The sequence below is a fragment of the Coregonus clupeaformis genome, chromosome 23, assembly GCF_020615455.1.
Source record: "Coregonus clupeaformis isolate EN_2021a chromosome 23, ASM2061545v1, whole genome shotgun sequence".
Classification (NCBI taxonomy): Eukaryota; Metazoa; Chordata; class Actinopteri; order Salmoniformes; family Salmonidae; genus Coregonus; species Coregonus clupeaformis.
This window is the reverse complement of record NC_059214.1, coordinates 55,684,297-55,699,481: the sequence shown is the minus strand read 5'-3', so window position 1 is coordinate 55,699,481 and position 15,185 is coordinate 55,684,297. Positions and strand designations below refer to the sequence as shown.

Sequence of the window (15,185 nt, the reverse complement as noted above, 5' to 3'; positions counted from 1 at the left end):
ACAATTAAACCAATAACCTTGCTTACTACCTCACTGAGCACTTTGTTATGAAAAAAATTACATAAGTTTTGACACAAATGTAACGTCTAACTTGCACCAAAATGGTTTGTAGTTGTAAAATCGGGGGTTTGCACAGCTGTAACACACAATGGCTCTGGTGTGGGCAGGACTTTTTCCTCTGACCAATTAGGTGAGCTTATGGCCTTTTCCTCCGACCAATCAGGTGAGGTGTTGTCGCTCTATATATAGGCCTACCTCCTTTACAACCCCCACACCCCTCCCTCCATACCCACACACACAGTGAAAGGGGGCAGGTGGTCCAGCAGATTATTCATACTGAAAGTGAAAGCTGAGGTGAGGTGAGCTGGAGTGGAAATATCACACATTTTAAGTTTTATTGTAAGTGATGAAGGACATTTTAAAATCTTTCTATTTACATCAAATTGAACCAATAACCTCGCTACTTTTTTTTTTTTAGACAATGAGTTTGGAACACATATTTAAACTAAAATTATTACAAACATTGATTTAGCTTTTTGACACACATACAATGAGTATACAAAACATTAAGAACACTTTCCATGACATAGACTGACCAGGTGAATCCAAGTGAAAGCCATGATCCCTTATTGATGTCACTTGTTAAATCCACTTCAATATTTGTAGATGAAGGGGAGGAGACATGTTAAAGAAGGGTTTTTAAGCCTTGAGACAATTGAGACATGGATTGTGTGTGTGTGTGCCATTCAGAGGGTGCACCGGTTTGTGTCAAGAACTGCAACGCTGCTGGGTTTTTAAAACGCTCAACAGTTTCCCCATGTGTATCAAGAATGGTCCACCACCCAAAGGATATCCGGCCAACTTGACACAACTGTGGGAAGCATTGGAGTCAACATGGGTCAGCATCTCTGTGGAACGCTTTCAACAATATGCCAACAGTACAATACAATATAGTACAGTAGGTCAACAGTACAGTAGAATATAGTACAGTAGATCAACAGTACAGTAGAATATAGTACAGTAGAATATAGTACAGTAGATCAACAGTACAGTAGAATATAGTACAGTAGAATATAGTACAGTAGAATGTAGAATATAGTACAGTAGAATATAGTACAGTAGGTCAACAGCACAGTAGAATATAGTACAGTAGGTCAACAGTACAGTAGATCAACAGTACAGTAGAATATAGTACAGTAGGTCAACAGTACAGTAGAATATAGTAAAGTAGGTCAACAGGACAGTAGAATATAGTACAGTAGAATATAGTACAGTAGAATATAGTACAGTAGATCAACAGGACAGTAGAATATAGTACAGTAGAATATAGTACAGTAGAATGTAGAATATAGTACAGTAGAATATAGTACAGTAGGTCAACAGTACAGTAGAATATAGTACAGTAGGTCAACAGTACAGTAGATCAACAGTACAGTAGAATATAGTACAGTAGGTCAACAGGACAGTAGAATATAGTACAGTAGAATATAGTACAGTAGAATATAGTACAGTAGATCAACAGGACAGTAGAATATAGTACAGTAGGTCAACAGGACAGTAGAATATAGTACAGTAGATCAACAGTACAGTAGAATATAGTACAGTAGATCAACAGTACAGTAGAATATAGTACAGTAGAATATAGTACAGTAGGTCAACAGGACAGTAGAATATAGTACAGTAGATCAACAGTACAGTAGGTCAACAGTACAGTAGAATATAGTACAGTAGAATATAGTACAGTAGGTCAACAGTACAGTAGATCAACAGTACAGTAGAATATAGTACAGTAGGTCAACAGTACAGTAGAATATAGTACAGTAGGTCAACAGTACAGTAGAATATAGTACAGTAGAGCAACAGTACAGTAGATCAACAGTACAGTAGTATATAGTACAGTAGGTCAACAGTACAGTAGGTCAAGACTACAGTAGGCCCAGGAGTAAGGATTGTCAGTGGGTCAGCTGTCTTCTTTCCTGGACTTGAGGAAGGACTGGTGTAGCACATCACAGAGGCATCTGACCTGTAGGACACAGCAAAGACAAAACACACAAGTCACCTTTCAGATTCAAGTAGCCAATCCAAGGAAAAGTGACTGTTAGACTTATGATGTTTTCTAATTGTTTGGAAACAATCATGGTGAACGATAATAGGTCATGTTGGGAGTCAGGCAGTCAGCTTTAAAAACAATAACACAAATCTCATTAAAATATGTGATTTAGTATTAATATGACTGTGTTAGCTATGGACCTGTAGCAGCTCAGACAGGTAGTATTAATATGACTGTGTTAGCTATGGACCTGTAGCAGCTTAGACAGGTAGTATTAATATGACTGTGTTAGCTATGGACCTGTAGCAGCTCAATCCTTAGACAGGTAGTATTAATATGACTGTGTTAGCTATGGACCTGTAGCAGCTCAGACAGGTAGTATTAATATGACTGTGTTAGCTATGGACCTGTAGCAGCTTAGACAGGTAGTATTAATATGACTGTGTTAGCTATGGACCTGTAGCAGCTCAGACCTTAGACAGGTAGTATTAATATGACTGTGTTAGCTATGGACCTGTAGCAGCTCAGACCTTAGACAGGTAGTATTAATATGACTGTGTTAGCTATGGACCTGTAGCAGCTCAGACCTTAGACAGGTAGTATTAACATGACTGTGTTAGCTATGGACCTGTAGCAGCTCAGACAGGTAGTATTAATATGACTGTGTTAGCTATGGACCTGTAGCAGCTTAGACAGGTAGTATTAATATGACTGTGTTAGCTATGGACCTGTAGCAGCTCAGACAGGTAGTATTAATATGACTGTGTTAGCTATGGACCTGTAGCTGCTCAGACAGGTAGTATTAATATGACTGTGTTCGCTATGGACCTGTAGCAGCTCAGACCTTAGACAGGTAGTATTAATATGACTGTGTTAGCTATGGACCTGTAGCAGCTTAGACAGGTAGTATTAATATGACTGTGTTAGCTATGGACCTGTAGCAGCTCAGACAGGTAGTATTAATATGACTGTGTTAGCTATGGACCTGTAGCAGCTCAATCCTTAGACAGGTAGTATTAATATGACTGTGTTGGCTATGGACCTGTAGCAGCTTAGACAGGTAGTATTAATATGACTGTGTTAGCTATGGACCTGTAGCAGCTCAGACCTTAGACAGGTAGTATTAATATGACTGTGTTAGCTATGGACCTGTAGCAGCTTAGACAGGTAGTATTAATATGACTGTGTTAGCTATGGACCTGTAGCAGCTCAGACCTTAGACAGGTAGTATTAATATGACTGTGTTGGCTATGGACCTGTAGCAGCTCAGACCTTAGACAGGTAGTATTAATATGACTGTGTTAGCTATGGACCTGTAGCAGCTCAGACCTTAGACTGGTAGTATTAATATGACTGTGTTGGCTATGGACCTGTAGCAGCTCAGACAGGTAGTATTAATATGACTGTGTTAGCTATGGACCTGTAGCAGCTCAGACAGGTAGTATTAATATGACTGTGTTGGCTATGGACCTGTAGCAGCTCAGACAGGTAGTATTAATATGACTGTGTTGGCTATGGACCTGTAGCAGCTCAGACAGGTAGTATTAATATGACTGTGTTGGCTATGGACCTGTAGCAGCTCAGACAGGTAGTATTAATATGACTGTGTTGGCTATGGACCTGTAGCAGCTTAGACAGGTAGTATTAATATGACTGTGTTAGCTATGGACCTGTAGCAGCTCAGACAGGTAGTATTAATATGACTGTGTTAGCTATGGACCTGTAGCAGCTCAGACAGGTAGTATTAATATGACTGTGTTAGCTATGGACCTGTAGCAGCTCAGACAGGTAGTATTAATATGACTGTGTTAGCTATGGCCCTGTTTTAGCATTCAAAGAAAAGAACACCCTCTCTAGAATCAGACATTGTGGAGGTTCGATAATGCTGTGGGTTTGCTTTGCTGTCTATGGTATCGGAGCCTTGAAGGTGTGCAAGACATCATGAAATCAGTACATTATTAAGGTGTTTTGGAGCGCAATGTTCAATCCAATAAAATGGGGTGTCTGTTGAAGGTTATGGGTCTTCCAGCAGTACAACAACCGTAACACATTGGTACTGTAGATTTGCATTTCAAATTGTACAGCTCTTTAAACGTTTAAGATAGAAACACCAAACAAACTTTAAATGTTCAGGCTTAAAATATTATTATTATTATTATTATTATTAGTATTATTACTTCTACTACAACTGTGAAATTTGTTTTAGACTGCTGAAGCACATTTTCCTCTAAAAATGTACGTTTTCTACTCGTTCATTTGTTTTTATTATCACATTTCAGGAGCAGAAGGACCTAATGGATAAAGGCTTTAAGGAATTAGGAGAATACGTGCAGAAAAACAAAAATGGCGTTCAAAGTGTCCTTAAAAGTCCCGCTCCTCAAAATTCTGTCTCCAAAGTATTGGATGGAGTTGGCAATATTTGCTCCTTTGTTCCTGGCGTTGGCACTGCGATTGGTGGAGGCCTTATTGCCGGTGCCAAAGCTTTAGACTGCGCATCAGAATTGTTGAACTAGCTGTCCAGTGTTTCTAGATTTCTATGAAATGTGAGCTATAATTAATTAAAATATCAGGGAAATATTTTCCTTTAAAAAATAAACATTTTTGATGGTTATATGATTAAGGGGGAAAATATTACCTTATGAGGGTGTTGTGCCTGGCCTTAAAGCCACAGTCTAATGAAGTCTGTTTGATTTTCCTTTTATTTCCTTCATGTTAAGTTTTACTTTAAAGCGTATTGCAATTTTATATAAACATTGATTTAAAATGATAAACAAATGGTTTATAATACTGCTATCCTACATTCATTGATTATATCTAATCTAGTAATTATATGATGAGTCAATTATTAACTTTATAAATACGTTGACAAAGTCTAATTACTTCTAATCACTTACATTACTTTATGCCAAATAATGTAACCTTACTGTAAAGAGCTACCAAATAATATATCCTTTCAACATGTAAAAGATGACACAGTAAAGATTTATCTTTAGAAAAAGTGTGATTTAATAAAACATTCTAATTGCAGTAAAAAGCAGTCATTTGTGAGCATGCCAGGACTGTAGAGCTATGCCAATCTGAATAATACGTTTTCAAATGTAAACAAAATAAAATCTGCTGAGACGTGTTCTTTATTTCCTGTTTTCTAAGGTATACAACAGACAAAGTGTATTATGCAGAAATAGATTAATTCATTCATTTTTACAACACGTTATGCATTAAGATGTATCTATTAATGCATGCTAGAACTGCTCTCTCTGTGTCTCTGTGTCTCTGTCTGTCTGTCTGTCTGTCTGTCTGTCTGTCTGTCTGTCTGTCTGTCTGTCTGTCTGTCTGTCTGTCTGTCTGTGTCTGTCTCTCTCTCTGTGTCTCTCTTTCTCTGTGTGTGTGTCTCTCTGTGTGTGTGTCTCTCTCCCTGTGTGTCTGTGTCTCTCTCTCTGTGTGTGTGTCTCTCTCTCTCTGTGTGTGTCTCTCTCTCTCTGTGTGTGTCTCTCTCTGTGTGTGTGTCTGTGTGTGTGTGTGTGTATCTCTCTGTGTGTGTGTGTCTCTCTCTGTGTGTGTGTGTGTCTCTCTCTCTGTGTGTGTGTGTGTCTGTGTGTGTGTGTGTGTGTGTGTGTGTGTGTGTGTGTGTGTGTGTGTGTGTGTGTGTGTGTGTGTGTCTCTGTGTGTGTGTGTGTGTGTCTCTCTGTGTGTGTGTGTGTCTCTGTGTGTGTGTGTGTGTGTGTCTCTGTGTGTGTGTGTGTGTGTGTGTGTGTGTCTCTGTGTGTGTGTGTGTGTGTGTCTCTCTCTGTGTGTGTGTGTGTAAATAACAACAATAATAGGGTAAAGGTTTAGCTCTATCAGAAACTTGTCCTCTATCCAGGGCATGCGATGAGCAGTGTATTTATGCAGGAATAGATACAATTATGTTAGTACACTAGAATCAATGTACTTCCTAGTTATTTATTCCTGCTTGTTTAAAGACAAGTTGGCACCATATCCGTGCAACACCTCTTTAATCCAGGGCATGAAGAAAGGGATTTTCATGTACACATGAGGATATCTGGAATCATCACATCCCTCAGGATAGTTAAAAGCAACGATACCCTGTGCCTTGTTGTTGCAAATAAGAGGTCCCCCTGAATCTCCCTGGAAAACAAAACAACAGGAATTAGTGAACAGACATAGAGAAGAAGTATTGTCAAAGGAGAACATTTACATTACATTTTAGTCATTTAGCAGACGCTCTTATCCAGAGCGACTTACAGGAGCAAGTAGGGTTAAGTGCCTTGCTCAAGGGCACATTTACGTCATTTAGCAGACGCTCTTATCCAGAGCGACTACAAATTGGTGCATTCACCCTATAGCCAGTGGGATAACCACTTTACAATTATACTTTTTTTTTTTTTTTTTTTTTTGGGGGTAGAAGGATTACTTTATCCTATCCCAGGTGTTCCTTAAAGAGGTGGGGTTTCAAATGTCTCCGGAAGGTGGTGAGTGACTCCGCTGTCCTGGCGTCGTGAGGGAGCTTGTTCCACCATTGGGGTGCCAGAGCAGCGAACAGTTTTGACTGGGCTGAGCGGGAACTATGCTTCCGCAGAGGAAGGGGAGCCAGCAGGCCAGAGGTGGATGAACGCAATGCCCTCGTTTGGGTGTAGGGACTGATCAGAGCCTGAAGGTACGGAGGTGCCGTTCCCCTCACTGCTCCATAGGCAAGCACCATGGTCTTGTAACGGATGCGAGCTTCAACTGGAAGCCAGTGGAGTGTGCGGAGGAGGGGGGTGACGTGAGAGAACTTGGGAAGGTTGAACACCAGACGGGCTGCGGCATTCTGGATGAGTTGTAGGGGTTTAATGGCACAGGCAGGGAGAACAAGTGAACACTTCAAAGGCTATTTTAGTTTGCCACAGTAATGTTACACAGAAATAAACACTGCTTCTCTTATCAACTAAAACCTTTACTGGTTGTCCTCTGTGTTGTTTCTACTATTACTCGAATCATTTGATCCCAATTCAATTTGGTTACCTGACAAAATCCTTTCCCTCCGTTAGTACGAGTGCATATCATTAGTTTTTTGTCAAAGTATTTCTGCCACACGCTCTTGCATTTAGAGTTATCCTCCATCATCACTGCCACTTCCATCAAAACGTCCGAACGATGTTTGTTGTTCGAGTTAGTCTTGCCCCAACCAGCTACGGAGCACTTGATGTTTGCTGGGATTGTTCCATCCTTCGTTGGGAGTCCAGTGACCTTCACATACCTGTTCAGTTTTGCTTTAGTCTTTAACTGTGGAATACAATAAAAAGATGGGTTAGATTGTGTGAACCACTCCAGATATTTCAGTTTTGGATGTCATTTATCTACATAAGTATTATTAGATGAGACAACTAAATCAGACAAAAATCATGACTACGGTTACATCAAAATATTTAAACCTTCAAATGATCCCTACATGCTAGCCATGTCAGTTTTGAAGGTAATCCAAATCCATATCTTAAACCCTCAATTTAAAGCTAACCTTAAGTAAGTACCGTAAATAAATATGTTTTGAAGTTTACCTGGAGTAGCATGATGTCATAACTGAACTGGCTATATTGTCTGTGCAAGGGGTGGCGATGGTGATGTGACACTTGAATCTCTTGCCGACTCTTCTTCTCTTCTTCGGTTAGGTTGTGAGCTCCAAGGACCACCGTTAAAGGAAACGCACTAAAAACAAATCAAAGAGTCAGTCAACATTGAGTTATTACTCAAAGATGCCCCTCAAGAGACATGTAACATGATGCAACAAAATGCATTAATATTCATTGTTGACTCACTCTCTTAAGCAGTGTGCTGAAGTCAGGACAAAGTCCTTCTGGATGAGCATTCCTCCACAAACATGGTATCCTCTGTGCTGCAGAGAGACCATATAGGGCCTGGAGTGAGGCTTAGCTACCTTACCCCCCACAATACCACTCTCAGAGGCCCCTTGGAAGGAGGAGAAATACGATGTAATTGTTAACTGTCTTCTGGGACACACAAGGAGCAAAAAAACTACATCATTTGTGTTCAATATGGTTAACAAATAGCTATCTCCTTTACTGTCTGCTACCAAATGATTATTTTTAGAGAATAATCAGCTGTACCTTCTTTACTAGCTGGTTCTTTGTAGATAATAATCAGCTGTACCTTCTTTACTAGCTGGTTCTTTGTAGATAATAATCAGCTATACCTTCTTTACTAGCTGGTTCTTTGTAGATAATAATCAGCTGTGCCTTCTTTACTAGCTGGTTCTTTGTAGATAATAATCAGCTGTGCCTTCTTTACTAGCTGGGTCTTTGTAGAGAATAATCAGCTGTACCTTCTTTACTAGCTGGTTCTTTGTAGATAATAATCAGCTATACCTTCTTTACTAGCTGGTTCTTTGTAGATAATAATCAGCTGTGCCTTCTTTACTAGCTGGTTCTTTGTAGATAATAATCAGCTGTGCCTTCTTTACTAGCTGGGTCTTTGTAGATAATAATCAGCTGTGCCTTCTTTACTAGCTGGTTCTTTGTAGATAATAATCAGCTGTGCCTTCTTTACTAGCTGGGTCTTTGTAGATAATAATCAGCTGTACCTTCTTTACTAGCTGGTTCTTTGTAGATAATAATCAGCTGTACCTTCTTTACTAGCTGGTTCTTTGTAGATAATAATCAGCTTTTAGGACCACTATTGTTTTCACTATATATTTTACCTCTTGGGGATGTTATTCGAAAACATAATGTTAACTTTCACTGCTATGCGGATGACACACAGCTGTACATTTCAATGAAACATGGTGAAGCCCCAAAATTGCCCTCGCTAGAAGCCTGTGTTTCAGACATAAGGAAGTTGATGGCTGAAAACTTTCTACTTTTAAACTCGGACAAAACAGAGATGCTTGTTCTAGGTCCCAAGAAACAAAGAGATCTTCTGTTAAATCTGACAATTCATCTTGATGGTTGTAAAGTCGTCTCAAATAAAACTGTGAAGGACCTCGGCGTTACTCTTGACCCTGATCTCTCTTTTGACGAACATATCAAGACTGTTTCAAGGACAGCTTTTTTCCATCTACGTAACATTGCAAAAATCAGAAATTTTCTGTCCAAAAATGATGCAGAAAAAATTAATCCATGCATTTGTTACTTCTAGGTTAGACTACTGCAATGCTCTACTTTCCGGCTACCCGGATAAAGCACTAAATAAACTTCAGTTAGTGCTAAATACGGCTGCTAGAATCCTGACTAGAACCAAGAAATTTGATCATATTACTCCAGTGCTAGCTTCCCTACACTGGCTTCCTGTTAAGGCAAGGGCTGATTTCAAGGTTTTACTGTTAACCTATAAAGCGTTACATGGGCTTGCTCCTACCTATCTTTCCGAGTTGGTCCTGCCGTACATACCAATACGTACGCTACGGTCACAAGACGCAGGCCTCCTAATTGTCCCTAGAATTTCTAAGCAAACAGCGGGAGGCAGGGCTTTCTCCTATAGATCTCCATTTTTATGGAACAGTTTGCCTACCCATGTGAGAGACGCAGACTCGGTCTCAACCTTTAAGTCTTTACTGAAGACTTATCTCTTCAGTAGGTCATATGATTGAGTGTAGTCTGGCCCAGGAGTGTGAAGGTGAACGGAAAGGCTCTGGAGCAACGAACAGCCCTTGCTGTCTCTGCCAGGCCGGTTCCCCTCTCTCCACTGGGGTTCTCTGCCTCTAACCCTGTTACAGGGGCTGAGTCACTGGCTTGCTGGTGCTCTTTCATGCCGTCCCTAGGAGGGGTGCGTCACTTGAGTGGGTTGAGTTACTGACGTGATCTTCCTGTCTGGGTTGGCGCCCCCCTTGGTTTGTGCTGTGGTGGAGACCTCTGTGGGCTATACTCGGCCTTGTCTCAGGATTGTAAGTTGGTGGTTGAGGATATCCCTCTGGTGGTGCGGGGGCTGTGCTTTGGCAGAGTGGGTGGGGTTATATCCTTCCTGTTTGGCCCTGTCCGGGGGTTTCTTCGGATGGGGCCACAGTGTCTCCGGACCGCTCCTGTCTCAGCCTCCAGTATTTATGCTGCAGTAGTTTATGTATCGGGGGGCTGGGGTTAGTTGGTTATACCTGGAGTACTTCTCCTGTCTTATCCAGTGTCCTGTGTGAATTTAAGTATGCTCTCTCTAATTCTCTCGTTCTCTCTTTCTCTCTGAGAACCTGAGCCCTAGGACCATACGTCAGGACTACCGGGCATGCTGACACCTTGCTGTCCCCAGTCCGCCTGGCCTTGCTGCTATTCCAGTTTCAACTGTTCTGCCTGCGTTTACGAAACCCCTACCTGTCCCAGACCTGCTGTTTTCAACTCTTAATGATCGGCTATGAAAAGCCAACTGAGATTTATTCCTGATTATTATTTGACCATGCTTGTCACTTATGAACATTTTTGAACATCTTGGCATGGTTCTGTTATAATCTCCACCCGGCACAGCCAGAAGAGGACTGGCCACCCCTCATAGCCTGGTTCCTCTCTAGGTTTCTTCCTAGGTTTTGGCCTTTCTAGGGAGTTTTTCCTAGCCACCGTGCTTCTACACCTGCATTACTAGCTGTTTGGGGTTTTAGGCTGGGTTTCTGTAAAGCACTTCGAGATATTAGCTGATGTAAGAAGGGCTATATAAAATAAAATTGATTGACTGTACCTTCTTTACTAGCTGGTTCTTTGTAGATAATAATCAGCTGTGCCTTCTTTACTAGCTGGGTCTTTGTAGAGAATAATCAGCTGTACCTTCTTTACTAGCTGGTTCTTTGTAGATAATAATCAGCTGTACCTTCTTTACTAGCTGGTTCTTTGTAGATAATAACCAGCTATACCTTCTTTACTAGCTGGGTCTTTGTAGATATATAATGTACAGAATAGATGAACTCACCAGCAGAGGAAAGGAGTTGGAGGAGGATGAGGAGGTGCAGGTACATGGTGGTGGACTGGCAGAGATCTAGATGTTGAGAGACTGCAGGCTTCTCCTCTCTATATAAACCACCTTTACCCCCCCCCCACCCCCCCCACCCCATAACCCCCCACACACAGCAAGAGGGGGCTGGTGGTCTAGCAGTTTATTCAAACTGAAAGTGAAAGCTGAGGTGAGGTGAGATGGAGTGGAAATATCACACATTTTAAGTTGGTTGTAAGTGGCGTCAGATGATTCATGCCAAAAAGCACCTTTTAAAATAAAGTACACCATCCGTATGTCTCTTTAGAATGTAATTCATGTCCCTAACCTGTCAGGACCTCAACAGGAACAAGACTAGGAACATTATAAATTATTCTCTTACTGTACAATTCAACCAATAACCTTGCTTACTACCTCACTGAGCACTTTGTTATATATTATTTTTTTTGTTTTGACACAAATGTAACGTCAAACTTGCACAAAAATGGTTTGTAGTTGTAAAATCGGGGGTTTGCACAGCTGTAACACACAATGGCTCTGGTGTGGGCAGGACTTTTTCCTCTGACCAATTAGGTGAGCTTATGGCCTTTTCCTCCGACCAATCAGGTGAGGTGTTGTCGCTCTATATATAGGCCTACCTCCTTTACAACCCCCACACCCCTCCCTCCATACCCCCACCCCCCACACCCCTCCCTCCATACCCCCACCCCCCACACCCCTCCCTCCATACCCCACACCCCCACACCCCTCCCTCCATACCCACACCCCCCACACCCCTCCCTCCATACCCCCACCCCCCCACACCCTCCCTCCATACCCACACCCCCCACACCCCCTCCCTCCATACCCACACCTCCCCACACCCTCCCTCCATACCCACACCCCCCCACACCCTCCCTCCATACCCCCACCTCCCACACCCCTCCTCCATACCCACCCCCACACCCCCTCCCTCCATACCCCCACCCCCCACACCCCTCCCTCCATACCCCCACCTCCCACACCCCTCCCTCCATACCCACACCCCACCTCCCACACCCCTCCCCTCCATACCCACACCCCCCACACCCCTCCCTCCATACCCCTACCTCCCACACCCCTCCCTCCATCCCCACACCCCCTCCTCCCACACCCTCCCTCCATACCCCCACCTCCCACACCCCTCCCTCCATACCCCCCACCTCCCACACCCCTCCCTCCATACCCACACCCCCCCCACCTCCCACACCCCTCCCTCCATACCCACACCTCCCACACCCCTCCCTCCATACCCACCCCTCCCACCACCCTCCCTCCATACCCACACCCCCACCCCTCCCTCCATACCCACACCTCCCACACCCTCCTCCATACCCCCACCTCCCACACCCCTCCCTCCATACCCCCACCTCCCACACCCCTCCCTCCATACCCACACCCCCCACACCCCTCCCTCCATACCCACACCTCCCACACCCCTCCCTCCATACCCACACCCCCCCACCTCCCACACCCCTCCCGCCATACCCACACCTCCCACACCCCTCCCTCCATACCCACACCTCCCACACCCCCTCCCTCCATACCCCCACCTCCCACACCCCTCCCTCCATACCCACACCCCCCACACCCCCTCCCTCCATACCCACACCTCCCACACCCCTCCCTCCATACCCACACCCCCCACACCCCTCCCTCCATACCCACACCTCCCACACCCCTCCCTCCATACCCACACCCCCACACCCCTCCCTCCATACCCACACCCCCCACACCCCTCCCTCCATACCCACACCTCCCACACCCCTCCCTCCATACCCACACACACACACAGTGAAAGGGGGCAGGTGGTCCAGCAGATTATTCATACTGAAAGTGAAAGCTGAGGTAAAGTGAGCTGGAGTGGAAATATCACACATTTGAAGTTTTATTGTAAGTGATGAAGGATATTTTAAAATCTTTCTATTTACATCAAATTGAACCAATAACCTCGCTACTTTTTTTTTTTGACAATGAGTTTGGAACACATATTTATACTAAAATTATTACAAACATTGATTTAGCTTTTCGACACACATACAATGAGTATACAAAACATTAAGAACACTTTCCATGACATAGACTGACCAGGTGAAAGCCATGATCCCTTATTGATGTCACTTGTTAAATCCACTTCAATCTTTGTAGATGAAGGGGAGGAGACATGTTAAAGAAGGGTTTTTAAGCCTTGAGACAATTGAGACATGGATTGTGTGTGTGTGTGTGCCATTCAGAGGGTGCACCGGTTTGTGTCAAGAACTGCAACGCTGCTGGGTTTTTAACGCTCAACAGTTTCCCCATGTGTATCAAGAATGGTCCACCACCCAAAGGATATCCGGCCAACTTGACACAACTGTGGGAAGCATTGGAGTCAACATGGGTCAGCATCTCTGTGGACCGCTTTCAACAATATGCCAACAGTACAATACAGTAGATCACCAGTACAGTAGAATATAGTACAGTAGATCACCAGTACAGTAGAATATAGTACAGTAGATCACCAGTACAGTAGAATATAGTACAGTAGGTCAACAGTACAGTAGAATATAGTACAGTAGAATATAGTACAGTAGAATATAGTACAGTAGGTCAACAGTACAGTAGAATATAGTACAGTAGATCAACAGTATAGTACAGTAGATCAACAGTACAGTAGGCCCAGGAGTAAGGATTGTCAGTGGGTCAGCTGTCTTCTTTCCTGGACTTGAGGAAGGACTGGTGTAGCACAACATAGAGGCATCTGACCTGTAGGACACAGCAAAGACAAACACACAAGTCACCTTTCAGATTCAAGTAGCCAATCCAAGGAAAAGTGACTGTTAGACTTATGATGTTTTCTAATTGTTTGGAAACAATCATGGTGAACGATAATAGGTCATGTTGGGAGTCGGGCAGTCAGCTTTAAAAACAATAACACAAATCTCATTAAAATATGTGATTTAGTATTAATATGACTGTGTTAGCTATGGACCTGTAGCAGCTCAGACCTTAGACAGGTAGTATTAATATGACTGTGTTAGCTATGGACCTGTAGCAGCTCAGACAGGTAGTATTAATATGACTGTGTTGGCTATGGACCTGTAGCAGCTTAGACAGGTAGTATTAATATGACTGTGTTGGCTATGGACCTGTAGCAGCTCAGACCTTAGACAGGTAGTATTAATATGACTGTGTTAGCTATGGACCTGTAGCAGCTTAGACAGGTAGTATTAATATGACTGTGTTGGCTATGGACCTGTAGCAGCTTAGACAGGTAGTATTAATATGACTGTGTTAGCTATGGACCTGTAGCAGCTCAGACAGGTAGTATTAATATGACTGTGTTAGCTATGGACCTGTAGCAGCTCAGACATTAGACAGGTAGTATTAATATGACTGTGTTAGCTATGGACCTGTAGCAGCTCAGACAGGTAGTATTAATATGACTGTGTTAGCTATGGACCTGTAGCAGCTCAGACATTAGACAGGTAGTATTAATATGACTGTGTTAGCTATGGACCTATAGCAGCTCAGACAGGTAGTATTAATATGAATGTGTTAGCTATGGACCTATAGCAGCTCAGACAGGTAGTATTAATATGAATGTGTTAGCTATGGACCTGTAGCAGCTCAGACAGGTAGTATTAATATGAATGTGTTAGCTATGGACCTGTAGCAGCTCAGACAGGTAGTATTAATATGACTGTGTTAGCTATGGACCTGTAGCAGCTCAGACAGGTAGTATTAATATGACTGTGTTAGCTATGGACCTGTAGCAGCTCAGACCTTAGACAGGTAGTATTAATATGACTGTGTTAGCTATGGACCTGTAGCAGCTTAGACATGTAGTATTAATATGACTGTGTTAGCTATGGACCTGTAGCAGCTCAGACAGGTAGTATTAATATGACTGTGTTAGCTATGGACCTGTAGCAGCTCAGACATTAGACAGGTAGTATTAATATGACTGTGTTAGCTATGGACCTATAGCAGCTCAGACAGGTAGTATTAATATGAATGTGTTAGCTATGGACCTATAGCAGCTCAGACAGGTAGTATTAATATGAATGTGTTAGCTATGGACCTGTAGCAGCTCAGACAGGTAGTATTAATATGAATGTGTTAGCTATGGACCTGTAGCAGCTCAGACAGGTAGTATTAATATGACTGTGTTAGCTATGGACCTGTAGCAGCTCAGACAGGTAGTATTAATATGACTGTGTTAGCTATGGACCTGTAG

At 42.9% G+C, this 15,185-nt stretch overlaps 1 protein-coding gene and 1 pseudogene across 1 annotated transcript; both read right to left on the bottom strand.

Annotated features, from left to right (window-relative positions):
- LOC121536363 overlaps positions 1-335 on the bottom strand; it is a 2,669-nt pseudogene extending 2,334 nt beyond the window's left edge.
- A 5,493-nt stretch (positions 336-5,828) lies between these two features.
- Positions 5,829-11,069, bottom strand: LOC121536361 (granzyme B-like). The gene is made up of 5 exons (XM_041843632.2): positions 10,928-11,069; positions 7,846-7,996; positions 7,588-7,735; positions 7,055-7,315; positions 5,829-6,178 (listed from the first exon to the last, which is right to left on the bottom strand). The coding sequence occupies exons 1-5, from the start codon at positions 11,067-11,069 to the stop codon at positions 5,993-5,995; spliced, it is 888 nt and encodes a 295-aa protein (XP_041699566.2). The 3' UTR covers positions 5,829-5,992.
- Between the last annotated feature and the right edge of the window lie 4,116 nt (positions 11,070-15,185).